At 36.7% G+C, this 17,305-nt stretch overlaps 2 protein-coding genes across 5 annotated transcripts; one reads left to right on the forward strand and one right to left on the reverse strand.

Moving 5' to 3' along the window:
- Positions 1-2,223: 2,223 nt before the first annotated feature.
- tusc2a (tumor suppressor 2, mitochondrial calcium regulator a) lies at positions 2,224-8,706 on the reverse strand. Of its 3 annotated transcripts, XM_084425843.1 has the most exons (5): positions 8,617-8,706; positions 8,446-8,479; positions 7,084-7,295; positions 5,304-5,424; positions 2,224-2,775 (listed from the first exon to the last, which is right to left on the reverse strand). In XM_084425843.1, exons 3-5 carry the CDS (start codon positions 7,230-7,232, stop codon positions 2,710-2,712), a joined length of 336 nt encoding a protein of 111 aa, XP_084281969.1. In that variant the 5' UTR covers positions 7,233-7,295; positions 8,446-8,479; positions 8,617-8,706; the 3' UTR covers positions 2,224-2,709. The 3 variants fall into 3 exon arrangements, with proteins under 3 accessions (XP_084281969.1, XP_084281970.1, XP_084281968.1); XM_084425844.1 differs by lacking the exon at positions 8,446-8,479 and having other exon boundaries at positions 8,617-8,692; XM_084425842.1 differs by having other exon boundaries at positions 8,446-8,684.
- A 755-nt stretch (positions 8,707-9,461) lies between these two features.
- Positions 9,462-13,222, forward strand: hmga1b (high mobility group AT-hook 1b). Of its 2 annotated transcripts, none has more exons than XM_084425846.1 (5): positions 9,462-9,744; positions 10,268-10,369; positions 10,551-10,628; positions 11,157-11,204; positions 12,915-13,222. In XM_084425846.1, the coding sequence occupies exons 2-5, from the start codon at positions 10,277-10,279 to the stop codon at positions 12,975-12,977; spliced, it is 282 nt and encodes a 93-aa protein (XP_084281972.1). In that variant the 5' UTR covers positions 9,462-9,744; positions 10,268-10,276; the 3' UTR covers positions 12,978-13,222. The 2 variants fall into 2 exon arrangements, with proteins under 2 accessions (XP_084281972.1, XP_084281973.1); XM_084425847.1 differs by having other exon boundaries at positions 9,619-9,734; positions 12,915-13,082.
- The last annotated feature ends 4,083 nt before the right edge of the window (positions 13,223-17,305 follow it).

A 17,305-nucleotide genomic window follows, 5' to 3' on the forward strand; every position in this document is an offset into this window, starting at 1 on the left:
GTTTTATTAATTTTAAGATGCATCCATATTAATAAATTATGACCTATTTTGCCAAGGTTTGGTCTTTAAACATGTGTGAGCAATAACAGTAGATAGATTCACTGACACTTTGCAGATGTTTGAGGATTCACATGATGGATATGAAATCAGAGCGTCATTGGGCTTCTTTCAAGTGGTTCCTCTCAGAGAATGACCTACTGAGATCCTGTTCCGCTGATGTTCTGCTGACTCATGTGTGTCCTCTGTCAGTGCATGTGCGCTCATGAAAGAGAGAGGGACACTTCCTTCCTCGGCCCCGTTCCTTTCCTCCCCGTTCTTGGGGTTTTACATCACTGTTTCTTCCAACTAGGCAGCGCCAGGAAGCTTTAACAATATGAGAGGAACTGGACGCACACACACCCATCAAGCCCCTCTCCCAAAAATGGCGAACTCACATCCTTGAGCGTCAGGAGAGACCAGAGGCAGCAGTTCCCCTGTATTATCTCTCCATCTCTACTCCTATAAGAGCAAACCTTCAGGTCAAAGGTCAACCAGCAGCTTTATCAGAGGCCAATGATAAAAGACTTTTGAGGTTGAAAAGGTAAGATCTTCATATAACAAGCGAACACCGGGGAATAGCTCTATATAGGCTACATATTCCAAGCATTATGAGGGTGAGTAGTCGATGATAGAATGTACATTTTTGTGTGATCTGACTGTTTAACAGTATCTTCACACACACACACACGCCCCTGCGGCCGCTGTAACCTTCACATGTCTCATCACGCATTCACTCTTACACCCTCCAGCAGTTTGTTCTCTCTTATCGGTGTGTGAGTGATTGTGCGCAGACATGGCATCCTGTCGCAGCTTCCTGTATTTCATTCACATGGGTGGGACGAACATTCCCAGTGAAGTCATTTACATCGGGACAGGCATCTGTTTGTAATGAACGTGCCTTTGCGGGGCCTGGCCGGCTCTGATAATGTTTCTATCGTATGTCGATAGAGGACAAGCTGCTGAACGGGAGTGAGAGCCTCCCTCCGGTGAACTTCAAAGATGCGAGGAAACATTACAAAGAGCTTAACCTCTGACCTTTCACATTCACCACACCCTAATCCCCAGTGCCAGGCAAACTATAACACTGCCAAAATAAACTCAACGTCCGTTACGATTCACAACCCAAGGAAAAAGTGTCCAAAATAAATAGGAAAAGATGATATTATAATTTATTAGAAAAATATTTTTTAAATCTTTTGTTGCACCAAAAGTGACATTCCAGTAATTATTACAAGAAATTAATGATAATTATTTTCTTCTATGGCCGATAACCATTAAATTCTACACTATTAAATAAATGAATGCTAACTCTGAATAAATAACAACTTGTATAATAAATAATAATTTTAAATATGTAATATTAATATTTTAAAATTCTTTACACATAAATTAAAAAACAAAACACACAAAAAAAAAACTCAACCAGGCTTATTATTGTTAACTACAACTAAAACCATTAAAAACAACTTTTTCTTTACTTGAAATAAAAATAAACATTATCCAAAATAAAATGAAATATAAAAATAAACTTAAGCTATAGTTGACAAAACATTATGTCTCAATTTCATTTAGTTTAAGTTCTTAATTTACGGACTAATTCAACTAAAACTAAATCAACTAAACCTAAAACATAATAAAAAAATACATATTTATATATAAAAAAATAAAAAAACGAATAAAATATAATAAAAACTGAATTGCTAAAACTTTAAAATTAAAATGAAAAAAGAAAATATAAAATTAAAATCTATTCTAATTCAAAAACAAAAATCATAATATATAAATTATGGTAAAACAACATTGCATTACTGTCACAACATTATAATGTACAGTATTTTTTATAAATTAAAAAGTTAAATTATATTATTATATTAAAAACAAACAATTTAATTAAAGATTAACTAAGTGACTGTTAGAATGATGGAAAAGGTCATGTAAATGTAAAAATGTAGAAATTAGCGACAATTAAATATTCAATATCAGCGGAAACTTATTATATATTATATTTAATATGTATTCTCAGTCTCCAATTTAGAAATTTCTTTCCTTTCCAGCATGACGTCTTCACTGAATATTTTGTTTCACTTAGAGATTGCAAAACATTATGTATGTAAAGCCAACGTTGCCTGGCATTCATGTTATTATAAACATTTACATCGAGTCACATGAATAAGTACGGCCATGTAATCTGCTAAAACATTTTATTCAAGTATATCAACTCATAATTTACTGTACATTGAATGATTACAAGTGCAGGTGTGGGTTGCAGCCCAACAAACAAGAGACAGACTTTGATACAACAGAATATTATAATAATATACAATAAAACGATAAACACGCACTGCAATTGGTCGACATTAACAAACACATGATTTATGTACAATCCCTGCATAGCTTTAGGTTCCTTACTTACACACTCTCATTGCACATGCATTCCCTACTGTACATCACAGAAGACAGGACGACGTGCGCCTGCTGTCTATACACCAGAATGTAAATCAGAAAATATGATTCAACTTTTTTGGTCAAAGCCAGATGAAGGGCAAACGCCCTCCCTGTCGTAACAGAGAGCCACGGGGCGTCCTTACAGAGGAACAGCAAAGGTGGAAGGAAGTCGAGGGGGATTGTGGCGCTCCTACAGCCATGTCACTTCCTGAAGAGTCTGTTTGCTTATATTTCACACAGGATGACAGGGAAGTCCACGTGGATTCGGGGGTGATCCAAGTTAACGATTCCCTGGAAGCATGAAATGCAAAAGTATGGTAAAAAAAAAAAATGCTTTTAATACTAAATTAAGAGCTATAAAACTAAATTATGGGGTTTTTTTTAAGGTAAACGAAATATTTAGATAAGACACCAAGAATAAATAAATAAATAAATGCTTAGAGGTTTAAACGGAAGACCTGGAACAAACAAACAAACACAAATAAATAAATAAACGCCTTGTAGTCAATGATTTTTAGCTTTGAGGCTAAAATATATGAATATATTTTACATTTACATTTTGTCCACATGAGGAATTCAATAAGGGATTCATCTTAAAGGGTTAGTTCACCCAAAAATGAAAATTCTGTCAGTAATTACTCTCCCTCATGTCGTTCCAACCCCGTAAGACCTTCGTTCATCTTCGGAACACAAATTAAGATATTTTTTTATTAAATCTGAGAGCTGGATCACTCCTCCCATAGGCTTCTAAGACACTATAACTTGCTGGCCCAGAAAATGTATTAAAGACATCGTTAATATAGTCCGAGTGACTCAATCTTAAGTTTATAAAGCGACGAGAATACTTTTTGTGCGCAAAAAACAAACAAAAATAACGACTTTATTCCACTTTTCATTTCCTTCTCTCTGGGGCTCGAGTCTTTTCACGTAGTGTTTAAGCGTAGCGCGTCTGTGTTGTACGTCACCACGTAGGCTCACTATTGGCCGACGCTGGTCATGTGTGTGATACGTGGTGACATGCAACATGCGCTACGCTTAAACACTACGTGAAAAGACTCGAGGCTCAGAGAGAAGGAAATGAAAAGTGGAATAAAGTCGTTATTTTTGTTTGTTTTTGCGCACAAAAAGTATTCACGTCGCTTTATAAACTTAAAGGGATACTCCACTTTTTTTGGAAATAGGCTCATTTTACAACTCCCCCAGAGTTAAACAATTGAGTTTTACCGTTTTCGAATCCATTCGGGCGATCTCCGGGTCTGGCGGTACCACTTTTAGCATAGCTTAGCATAATGAATTGAACCGGACAAGACCATTAGCATCTCTCTCAAAAAAATGAACAAAGAGTTTCGATATTTTTCCTATTTAAAACTTGACTCTTCTGTAGTTACATCGTGTACTAAGACCGACGGAAAATGTAAAGTTGCGATTTTCTAGGCTGATATGGCTAGGAACTATACTCTCATTCCTGCGTAATAATCAAGAAACTTTGCTGCCGTACCATGAGTGCAGCAGGCGTAATGATACGACGCAGCGCCTGATAATAGTCCCCAGCTCAGTAGCCTATTATCAGGCGGCATGTGCTGCGTCATATCATTACGCCTGCTGGACCCATGGTACTGGTACTTCGATAAAAATATCGAAACTCTTTGTTCATTTTTTTGAGAAAGATGCTAATGGTCTTGTCCGGTTCAATTCATTATGCTAAGCTATGCTAAAAGTGGGACCCCCAGACCCGGAGATCGGCTGAATGGATTCGAAAACGGTAAAACTCAACTGTTTAACTCTGGGGGAGTTGTAAAATGAGCCTATTTCCCAAAAAAGTGGAGTATCCCTTTAAGATTGAGCCACTGGAGTCACTTGGACTATATTAACGATGTCTTTAATACATTTTCTGGGCCAGCAAGTTATAGTGTCTTAGAAGCCTATGGAGGAGTGATCCAGCTATCAGATTTAATCAAAAATATCTTAATTTGTGTTCCGAAGATGAACGAAGGTCTTACGGGGTTGGAACAACATGAGGGTGAGTAATTACTGACAGAATTTTCATTTTTGGGTGAACTAACCCTTTAAGGAGGCAATAACATAAGCTAGAAATACAAAGGTTCAAAGCTAGTCTAGAATAGTGCAAGCAAGAACAGGGAGGGATGTAAATGTCTTATGTAATGTAAATTAAAGTCATATAAATAAGTTGCTTCTCACGTAGTGATCTTTAAAACAGGGTTCGTACAGATACTGTAAAAAGAAATTCCAGGACTTTCAAGCACTACTTTTGGGGACTTCAAGCACTACAATAAGAGATCGCACTTATAAAACAATATCTTTAGGATTTTTTAAAAACAAATTACAGATATATGGTATCCAAAATACAACTTACAACGCATTTAATAATATATATTAAACACAAAGTTTATAATGGCTATTATTGCTCTATAAATAATATTTTATATTATAATGTTGCCGTACTTCATATCCAGAAACGGTCTGATGGGGGTTTATCAGACGGGCTGTAGTGTTTAACTTAGCTTGAAAAGACTGTATTTGTGTTTTTGCGAAAAAATTTAATTTCATATATATTGTATTTAAATAAGTAAAGCACTTTTCAAGTACCTCTTCGTAAATTTGTCTGTTTTCAAGGGTTTTCCAGGACTTCAATTTCAAAAAGTCAAATTCAAGCACTTTAAGCACCTTGTACGAACATATATAATGTTTTTATATCATTTATAATTATTCTGTATAAATGTGTCACTTGATTTCTTGAGTTGATCCTGTCAATTTGCACTGAACATGTCCATGTATCTGAGCGGATCAGTGCAGCTCACCTGAGGTATGAGGTTTTTCTGGATTCTTTTCAGCTTGGCTTTCTTTCTGCCATTCTTGGTCACCACAGTCTCCTCATAAAACTCATGAGCCAGATCGCCATCTTCATCAAAGTACAAGGAACTGCAATCACAAAGAATATCACAAAAACACTTCCGAGTCACATTTCACACACAAATAAATATATTGTCCTTCTTTTTTTCATTTTTTTTTTTTTTACAAAATGTGAAGTACTAATGTATTAAAATTAAATATTTGTTTATTTATTTAGGATTGATGGATTGTGACAATTGAGAACACTTTTGCCAAAACTACAGAAAAATTAAAGTGCCCCTATTTTGGTATATTAAAGGATCCTTATGTTGTTTTGGAGTCTCCTACAACAGGTTTATATGCATCCAAGGTCAAAAACACGTACATTTTCTCATAATATCCATTGCGGCATCACCTCTTTTCTCAGTGTCTGAAACAGTTTGATAAAGGAAGTCTACTCTGCTCTGATTGGTCAGATGGCCCAGTCTGTTGTGATTGGTCTACTCAGCTCTGATTGGTCAGATGGCCCAGTCTGTTGTGATTGGTCTACTCTGCTCTGATTGGTCAGATGGCCCAGTCTGTTGTGATTGGTCTACTCTGCTCTGATTGGTCAGATGGCCCAGTCTGTTGTGATTGGTCTACTCTGCTCTGATTGGTCAGATGGCCCAGTCTGTTGTGATTGGTCGGCATGTCGCAAACAAATACCAATTCCCATATCTGTATGGGATAACTCCATTTATCTGCACTTTTACATTCACAGACAGGTATATTACACACTGCATAAAAGCCTATACCCGAAAAAGCATAATAAGGGGCACTTTAATGAAATGCATGGTTTTTGTCAATACCACTTTTCTCAATGGTTATGAAAGATGACATTTAGATTTGTTGAGTTACAATAATAATAATTAAGTAAAGAAAGTGTATTTCTATAAACAAAACATAGCTTTTTATTTTCTTCTCTTGATTTTGGGGTGAAATAGGACATGTTCTTGCAATGAGAATCACCCATTTATTGACTTCACATGGCTCAAACCATCAACAACTGACTAGACTACACTAAATGGCTCTCAGGCCCTGTTTACACCTGATATTAAGATGCGTTTTGATCGATCGGATCACAAGTGGACGACGCTAAATACAGGTGTAAACGGGTCTAAAACTGTTTTGAGCTTATCCACTTTCCACCACTTCCAGTCAAAAACACATTCAACCTGATTAGTTTCGTAGTGTAAACGCTCATGTGATCGAATGCGTTCAAACATTATGGGAAGAGCGCCAGCCAGACGGGATTTAAACTTTGTCGGCTGAAGACCCAAGTTTGGTTTGAAGACAAAAAACGTACCATCACAAAGTTCTCTCTCCATTCCTGATTTCTAACACACACACTCACAGCGTTCGGCTGGTGTTGCGTCTGTCAGAGCAGAAACTAAAGCTGATGCTCTCTGTGTGTTTCTCCGTCGTCTCCAGTCGAGTTCATATGTAAAGTGCACGTTTTGTCCATCAGATCTGAAAAAACACCCGCCCATAAACCCTCCCCTCGAAGAAATCAGGACAGAAGTGGTTGAAAGTGGACAAAAGAGACGGATTAAAACACCAGGTGTAAACGGGAATGAGTCTCCCTCGTCTACTTGTGATCCGATCGACCAGAACGCATCTTAACACCAGGAGTAAACGGGGCCTCAGAACTCGCAGGTTATTGACCTGGGGGATCACAGGTTTTCCTCACATTTTTAACACAATGTTTACCTTTTCCTTGTGAAGACAAATGGAGTGGCATTCTTGAAGCCTCTCAGACGCGCTAAGCACTGTTCAGTGACCTCACCGGGAGGTTCTCCTCCAGCTCCTGAGCTGCTAAAAGGCCAGACTCCTTTAGTTTTGGACCCGCTGCCTCCCATTTTTATTGATGATGCATTATTCTACAGGAGGTGGACCGATCAGCAGACCATGTCAGTTCAGTCCTGAAAAACAGAGAACATGTTACAGACTTCTGAAGGAAGTGAAACGAACAATATATAATTCGATACTTTAAAGGCAAAGTCATATGGCAATGCATCTGGGCATGTGTGGCTTGCGGTGCGGCTTCAAAGCACGACTGTGGCTGACTGTGGAAACTGTGGCGAGCTCTTTTTATAGTCTGTAATACCTGCAGGCAAGGTCCAAAATAAACACTCGCCAAGCACTAAATGGGACTAAAAACTGGCTTTAGGGGTTGGTAACTTTTATAAGGATTGCAACATCCCACCTGATCAGTCTATTTGTTCTGGCAAAAATACATGAATAAGCAAATACATAATAATATTTCATTCCATGTCAACTCCACCAGAGGTCCCCAGCATACATTTTTAATTTTGTTAATATTTTTTTCTGAAGAAAGACTAACATAAATTGTGATGAAAGGCAAAATATTAAATGCCATGGATTAATATTTACGGAGTAATCCACTAATCTGTAGAGGGGGCTAAAAATGAGCATTTACACCGAAAATGTAAAGCCAAATTACATTGAGTTAAGAAAGTCATATAATGCAACAAAGATTGCTTAAAATAACAGGATTTACTAATAAACCTACCTATCTATGCACACAAATAAAATAATGATGCTGCCATCTTTCTAAAGTCATATTTGCCCATCTGTGATTTGGCTCCAAATCTCAGGTGGAAATTGTCATTTTGACGCCCCTCCACAAAATAGTCTATTTCTATATCTATGGCATTTGATATTTAGCTTTTCATCAATATTAATGCTTGTCTATATATAAGCATGTTAGTGCACATTATTTATTTTTTTATTTTTTTATTGTGCATTATGCAGATATTTTACAAAAGACAACATTCTGTACATTTCACAAAATGTAATGTACACTAGCGTTAAAAACAGCTTGCCAAATTAATAATTAACTCCTCAAAAGTTGTTATGATACAAGCATTCTCTTAACACCCAGATCTTCTGGTTTAAAGCTGTAATCCCAGTTAGTTAGCATGCTAGCAGCTCATACCTGAAGAGCGACACAATAAACAACCTTTTACACACACAACTAACCAATATTAAATATATATGCAAATGCAATACAAATGAACGTTTGTTTTCTCAAAAATGTTATTGACTCACCCTAATAAGGCCGAATGTTAAAGAGTTGTTTGCGCTGTAAACAAGACATAAGCCATTCACAGCGATTCAACACACAAGAAACGCGACTATCACTCATTTCAGTTCATCGGTTCGCTCTGTTTTCATACCAGAAAACATTCAAACAAATGTCAATGTGCAATGCATACATACAGATAATGTACATCTCATTCTTCTAGTCTGCTGTCTCCAAGCGCAATGACGCAGATTGGCAACGTCACATTTACGCGCCTGGTGTCTGAAAGGAACCAACATTTTCTGTGAGGACCTGAAACTCTCACGTTTATTTTGTAACTGTAACTATTCTAAAGACTTTTGAAAGCGGATATCTATGATGATTTTCGATATATTTAGCCAAGTCTATCTATCATCTAGTTTATTATTTTTAAATTTAAATTTTAAATCTGTCTAGTTATACTATATTAGCCTATATTATTTAAATAAGATTGACGGCTTAGGCTATTTATTTTGTTTAATTTAGTTTAGTTTGAATTTCTGTTTTATTATTTTATTTTAATGTGTGTGTGTGTGTGTGTGTGTGTGTGTGTGTGTGTGTGTGTGTGTGTGTGTGTGTGCGTGTGTGTGTTAAAAGTAAAAGTAATTGCATTTATTATTTTTTATTATACCTTGTTATGCCTATATACACACACACACACATCCATAATAATATTAATAGAAATTATTATTAATTTTTATTAATGCATACATACATACATACATATCCATCCATTCATACATCCATCAATCTATACTCATACATAAATCCATACATACATTCATCCATCCATCCATACATACATATAATGCCTATGTATTATTTGTGCATTTAATTTGAAGCTATTTTATATTATATTATTTAAAGAAGCTTGAAGATATATTTTGGCTTATGTAGCCTATATATATATATAAGTTCATTTGTACTTGGCGCCAGTACTTTGTCCCAGCAACATATGGCCCGTGAGATCCGCCTCTCTTCCCATCAACCTGCGGCTCATCCTGCTTTTCCATTGGCCTTTTATTCCAGTGACAGGCTGCTATTCCTGAACTCGCTTTAATCGCATCTATTCCGTGCGTGTATCCCTCGATACGATCAGAACCGACAGAGTTAATTCCTCAGTTTTCCACCCGTTATCCGTCTATTTGCCTTGAGATTAGACTGTGGTTTATTGGGAGACGGTCGGGTTGCGCTCTAATTCAATCATCAGATCGGCATCGTGAGGGAGGTGGGGCCACCCAACAGAACAGCGCGCGCATCACACCATTATTTTCCTGTAAGTGCATGTAAGTCAATGTTTCGTTCTGTCTTAAATGGTTGCTCGAGGGTTGTAATGCTCATTTGCACGTCGGTCTCCAAGTGCAGCGCGCGCGCTATATGGCTTCCATATAGATTTGTCGTTGCATAACCTGAGCGCCTCGCCTGTGCATCAACACAAAGTGATCCAAGGGTTTTAGACATGAATGCAATCATTAAACTTTATGAGAGTGGTGGTGCATATATCTTTTTTTAGATTTGGGGTGCCAGAGACTATCAATGCTGAATGCGTAACAATGATCACAGTTGTTCCCTTTAAACTTAACTCATTGCATCAGTTTAGTGTATTTAACCTGTGTACTTACCGTAAGTCATTTTAATGGAGGACGTTTGAATCATGTTGACATTTTGTTTATAATCAGCTAATGCATTCAGTGCAACTAATGAACCTCTTTTTAAGCCATATTAATAGGTCATCAGCATTAGGCTCAAATCGAATCTCCGTGGATATAGGATCAGCTGTTGAATTCATTTCATTTGTATTCTAAACAGCCTAGAAACATGAGCGATTCAGAGAAGCAAACTGTCTCCGTCAAAGACAAGGATGGAGTGGAGAAAAGGGGACGAGGAAGACCAAGGAAGCATCCAAATAAAGTAATACTACATTATTAATAATCAATTAATTTCGATCAGTATTAAACCAGTTTACTTTCTGAGTGAAAATAAAATAATAGTGCCTCCATTATAGGCATCTAGTGGGTATGTTTATAATACCTCGTTTTTTAATAATGCATCCTCAGTTTTAGTAACATTAATAAACTTTCTTTTTTTGCAGGAATTAAGTGGGTCACCAACTACAAAAAGACCAAGAGGACGGCCAAAAGGCAGCAAAAACAAAGGCCCATCCAAGAGCGTAACTATGATTACTACTCACACTATGACTAGAGTCTCTTTGTGTAATTATGGCATAACTATTTGTATAGATGTAAATATATACACTATTTTTCTCACTATTGCTGGGTAATACAACACAGCTGTCTCCTGTTTGCAAACACACAGAGACATATGCATTATTAATTCTGAATAGCGTATGCAGGTTTTTCATTGACGGCTCATCCGCTGAGTCCGGCCAAATGCAGGTGACCCGCTGTTAGCCACTTACTGTAGCCCTGAGCAATGCACTGTCAGCTCCCTCCTCGAGAGTCCTCAATGAACTCAATGCCCCCTCCATCTGTTGTCATGTGCAGAAACCAGCTCCCTCTACTGGTGCACTACAGATGCATTGCTATTGGCCTGTGAAAATGCATTGGAATAAATAAATAAATAAAAGCACCCTTGTTTTTATCCAATGATTCAGCCTGGAAGGGACGATTGCATATAACTAAAAACATCATTTTTGACACTTGAATAATTGTTATTAATAAAATTTTCTGTTCAATAGAAATCAACGGCTTCTGTCACCAAACCGAGGGGAAAGCCTAAGAAAGAGGTACATCTTAAAATAATGGTTTACCTAAAAATTGAAATTCTCTCATTATTTACTCATTTCTTTCTTCCGTGGAACACTAATGTAGACATTTTAAAGTGAAGTCGGCATGAAGCAGAAGTTGCGATAGTCTTTTTTTCCCCTATTGTGACGTACATCCTTTGAAACTGCTTCATGTCGGGGCTTGATTTTGTCCATGAGGAATCGATTGGATGTTTGTGGTTTGCTATTGGTTGCTCTCATGTGAGTGACAGGTTGCCCCGCCCATGCGCTGGTGTAACAGAGTAAACCTCACTCCCCTGGCCTCAAGACTGCGGTCTTTAGCGCCCTTGTTAGTAGGGCTGGGTATTGACACAAATTTCACAATTCGATTCGATTTCGATTCACAAGCTTGCAATTCGATTCCGATTTCGATTCCGATTCGATTCAATATTGATTATTTTGGATATCAGGTACAATACATGGCAAATTTTCTCAAGGAAAACATCTCTTAACTAATGCTGTAAACTATGGGAGTCAGTTGTAGTCTACTAGGCTTCATTAGCCTACTATAATATTGAAGGTAAAAATTAACTGATTTGTATACAAAAACTTAAATTACACATTTATTTATTTTTATAATAATAATGTTATATGAAATATAAACATTTAAATGGTGGCTTTCATAAAAACCTGCCAGATTTATGCAAACATGCATTCAAAATTGAAGAACATTAAAAATTATAATGAATATGTAATATGGTGCATATATTTAGCAAAATGATCCTCTCTAGAGTTAATTTTTCTCGCTGACTAACGAGTTTGGTCACTGGATATGGTTTTTCTGAGGTAAATGTGACGTTACATGACATTGTTTACAAGCTGATTTACTGACGTCTTTCCACGGTTGAAACACTGATTGAGAGATTGATACAGATTTCGATAAGTTGTACTCTACCTTTAAACACACTTTCAGATGCTAATTCATGTTTATTTCGCGCAGTAACTGGTATTATTAAGGCGGAAGAGAAGATCATGTGCTTCTCTCGAGCTGAGCTGAGCCAGAGCGATCTCACGCCACAGCGCCGAAACGGTATTTATGTTTTTGAATTTCGTAAGAAAATGGACCTAATTTGAAATCTGAGACTTTGTTTCATATCAATAGTAACAAAGCACAAAGATTACTGCGATTTATTGGATGGGATGCGCGCTACAATGTTCCATTCATTCATCAACTGAAAACAGGATGACTAATCGATCCTTGGGATTTAAGAATCGATATCGGTTCGTAAAAATGAGAATCGATTAAAATCGAGAAATCGATATTTTTTACCCAGCCCTACTTGTTAGCACGCCTGCCTCCTATGCCGGAGACGCCGGTTTGAGTCCTGCTCGGAGCGGGGCGAGTAGAACTGGAGGGGTTACATTGGTGCCGTGACCCGGAGGGGTTACACCAGTAAACGCGTGCATTTTTGCAACATCAAGATTCTGCACGACATCCACGGAAGAAAGAATAAATTAGTCGTTTTATTTCTGGGTGAACTGCCTCTTTAAATTTTGAATTTCAACTTGCACAGCAGTGACACCATCCTGCAAGATTTTAAAGGTCAAACTATCTTGCTAAACCTATTAAATATGGGAGTTCATTGCAAATGTCAAATATAACATGCAGCAAAAGAGAAGCTTTGCTTTCATGCATTTTATCCCCAAAATATTTGACTCCGTTCCGAACAGGAAAAGGAAAAACCTCAGGACTCATCTGAGGACGCTGAAGAAGATGAAGAGGAGGAGCAGTAACAATGTAATCGTGGGCACTACCTCATACTCAACCAAACAAGCCGTCTGGTCTCAAACCTGGAATGTCATTCACGTCTTTCTACAACCACAGAAGGAGATGTAATATTCTGCTTTAATACATAATGGGTTTTACAGTGAGGAAAATAAGTATTTGAACACCCTGCTATTTTGCAAGTTCTCCCACTTAGAAATCATGGAGGGGTCTGAAATTGTCATCGTAGGTGCATGTCCACTGTGAGAGACATAATCAAAAAAAAAAAATCCAGAAATCACAATGTATGATTTTTTAACTATTTATTTGTATGATACAGCTGCAAATAAGTATTTGAACACCTGAGAAAATCAATGTTAATATTTGGTACAGTAGCCTTTGTTTGCAATTACAGAGGTCAAACGTTTCCTGTAGTTTTTCACCAGGTTTGCACACACTGCAGGAGGGATTTTGGCACACTGCAGGAGGGATTTTGGCCCACTCCTCCACACAGATCTTCTCTAGATCAGTCAGGTTTCTGGGCTGTCGCTGAGAAACACGGAGTTTGAGCTCCCTCCAAAGATTCTCTATTGGGTTTAGGTCTGGAGACTGGCTAGGCCACGCCAGAACCTTGATATGCTTCTTACAGAGCCACTCCTTGGTTATCCTGGCTGTGTGCTTCGGGTCATTGTCATGTTGGAAGACCCAGCCTCGACCCATCTTCAATGCTCTAACTGAGGGAAGGAGGTTGTTCCCCAAAATCTCGCAATACATACATCCTCTCCTTAATACAGTGCAGTCGCCCTGTCCCATGTGCAGAAAAACACCCCCAAAGCATGATGCTACCACCCCCATGCTTCACAGTAGGGATGGTGTTCTTGGGATGGTACTCATCATTCTTCTTCCTCCAAACACGTTTAGTGAAATTATGACCAAAAAGTTCTATTTTGGTCTCATCTGACCACATGACTTTCTCCCAAGACTCTTCTGGATCATCCAAATGGTCATTGGCAAACTTAAGACGGGCCTTGACATGTGCTGGTTTAAGCAGGGGAACTTTCCTTGGAAACGGTGGTCCCAGCTCTTTTCAGGTCATTGACCAGCTCCTCCCGTGTAGTTCTGGGCTGATTTCTCACCTTTCTTAGGATCGTTGAGACCCCACGAGGTGAGATCTTGCATGGAGCCCCAGTCCGAGGGAGATTGACAGTCATGTTTAGCTTCTTCCATTTTCTAATGATTGCTCCAACAGTGGACCTTTTTTCACCAAGCTGCTTGGCAATTTCCCCGTAGCCCTTTCCAGCCTTGTGGAGGTGTACAATTTTGTCTCTAGTGTCTTTGGACAGCTCTTTGGTCTTGGCCATGTTAGTAGTTGGATTCTTACTGATTGTATGGGGTGGACAGGTGTCTTTATGCAGCTACCGACCTCAAACAGGTGCATCTAATTTAGGATAATAAATGGAGTGGAGGTGGACATTTTAAAGGCAGACTAACAGGTCTTTGAGGGTCAGAATTCTAGCTGATAGACAGGTGTTCAAATACTTATTTGCAGCTGTATCATACAAATAAATAGTTAAAAAATCATATATTGTGATTTCTGGATTTTTTTTTTTTTTAGATTACGTCTCTCACAGTGAACATGCACCTACGATGACAATTTCAGACCCCTCCATGATTTCCAAGTGGGAGAACTTGCAAAATAGCAGGGTGTTCAAATACTTATTTTCCTCACTGTATGTCATTAGATCAAATATACTGTAGAATCCAGAGTCACACTGCATTCAAATATGTCATGTGTTTCCAGCTATTTTTAATATATATATCTATATATCTATTGGACTGAGGTGCTTTTCTACGTATGCTTTGTTTGTTTAGTAATGTTTGTGTCCAAGTTGTAGACTAGATTTAGATCAAGCTATAATTTAACTGTGCTTGATAGTCCTCATAGAATACATTCATGTTGCACATCGTTTTAGCTTATAATGTGATGTTTTCCACTAGAATCCCCAGGGATCAGCATTGAAGATAATAACAAAGGTTTATATTTAGATGTATATTTCTGCATTCGCCACTATAGAAGTGTATGGAAGCATTGGTCAGTTTTGAAGCCATCACTGACACAGACCTTGCGGGTACAAATCACACTTTGAAACTGCATTCTATGTTGGTGAATTGTGCTAAATGACATTCCAGCTAAAAAGATTTGTGTTTTTTGGAACTACATGATGGCATTTATTGTACTAATCCCTTATTTGGCACTTTGAGTTTCTTAAATGTGACCCTGGATCACAAAACCAGTCACATGTCGCACGCACGGGTATATTTGTGGCAATAGCCATTGTATGGGTCAGGATATTAAGTAAAGATCATGATCCATGAAGATATTTTGTACATTTCCTACCATAAATATATTAAAAAAATATTTTTGTGAGTGAATGCAGCACAATCGCGAACATAAATGGACAACTTTAAAGGAGATTTTCTCAAAGGTTAGAGTTTTTTGCACCCTCACATTTTCAAATAGTTGTCAGCATAATACTATCCTAACAAACCATACATCAATGGAAAGCTTATTTAATCAGCTTTCAAATTATGTATGAATCTCAATTTCAAAAAAATTGACCATTGGGACTGGTTTTGTGGTCCAGGGTCACAAATGGTTAAAAAGGGATATCTGGATAAAACCTTAACGGTAAGGAAAGAAATTACACATCAAGCTAAATGATTCCCTAAAGCACTTGCTTATAGAAGTGGTTCTCAGGTGGGTTTGATTCAGGACGCCATCAAGTGGTGACTCTAAAAAGTAAATAAAAATGTCCTTTAAAAAATAAAAATATTGCCAACAATATGTCAAATACACAACCCACTTTTTTTTCCTTTTTTTTTTACAGCATTATTCCTTAAAGAACTGTTTGCATTACAGGGATCAGCTCAAGGTTTTCCACACCCAAGTGCTTTTGGAATTCTTAATTATTTTAATCATCTGGCTGTTGTACATGACAGATCACAACAGTGACAATAAGCTATGGTTCTCAAGGATTCAAACGTACTTTTCAGGGCACTAAAAAAATGAAATGACACACTCCCTCGGTATCTTGAGTGAGATCCATAAATTGAGCAGAAGTGCAATCTAAATCATGGCCCATATTAATCCTCCTTAAACACTTTAGGGTTGTATTTTATGCATTCGAGTTCTCATAACTTCAGAATTCTGAAATATTCACCTCAGGTAATACGGTGTCATGGATAGACCGCGAAAGCCCAAGACAATGTCAATCTCTCAAAATATCCTTTATTCTGCAATGATCGTCTGTGTAGCAGTTAATGGCCTGTGTAGGCATACTTTGTGTGTGACATTTTATTAAGAAAATATTAGAGTTCTAAAATGTGTATTAGATTTATAGATAGTTTATTTGTATGTATAGTGTGTGTTGATATGAATAAAAAAATACTTTTTCAAATTGTTCATGCATTTACATATTTTACAATAATAATTGTTACTGTTATAATATATTTATATTTGTTATTATATGTTTCAAATATTATTAGCACAAAACATATAATATCAGAGTAGTCTGGAAGGCATTATGTTGCTATCTGGTATAATAATTGTAAGAAATATGTTTCCACTTCAATTTAAATACTAAAAAGTGCAGAGGTAAAATGGATATATTTTGGGAGATATATATTTTTATAGTTTTTTTTATTATTATTTAAGCTATTAGATGGATTTATATTTTATAATTATTATTGTTTATCATGTTTTATATTCACTTTAATTTAAATACTAAATAAAGTGCAGAGGTAATGATTATATTTTTGGAGATATGCCACAGATATTTGTAGCATATGATAGATCTATATTTCATAATTATTTGTCATGGTTAATGTTGTTTAGTTGTATACTTATTGGTTACGATGATTTTTTTAAAGATTTTAATTGTGATGGAAGTTATACATAGTTGTATGTATTGATTGGACGGACGACGATTGACACGTTTTATGTAGGCTATACAGCACGACAAAGTTACAGTATATTTTTATTTAATACTGATTTATTAATTGATTTTATTTAATTTATTCAATCAAATTAATACTATTACAACAATTTTACTTTACATAATTGTTTAAAGTAACAATAACAATAATACAATAATAAAAAATAAACGGAATACAGTATATTCTGGAAAAAATATTGTATTTTTTTATTTTAATAATATTATATCACCTATTGTTAATGTTAATGTAACCACAATAAATTATTAACAAATAATAAAACAATTTATAATTAATAACAATAATATTATTAACGTGTACAATGAACAGATTACTATGCGCAATTTCATTTCCGCAGGCCTTA

The sequence above is a fragment of the Rutilus rutilus genome (genome assembly GCF_951802725.1).
Source record: "Rutilus rutilus genome assembly, chromosome: 12".
In the NCBI taxonomy this organism is placed as follows: Eukaryota; Metazoa; Chordata; class Actinopteri; order Cypriniformes; family Leuciscidae; genus Rutilus; species Rutilus rutilus.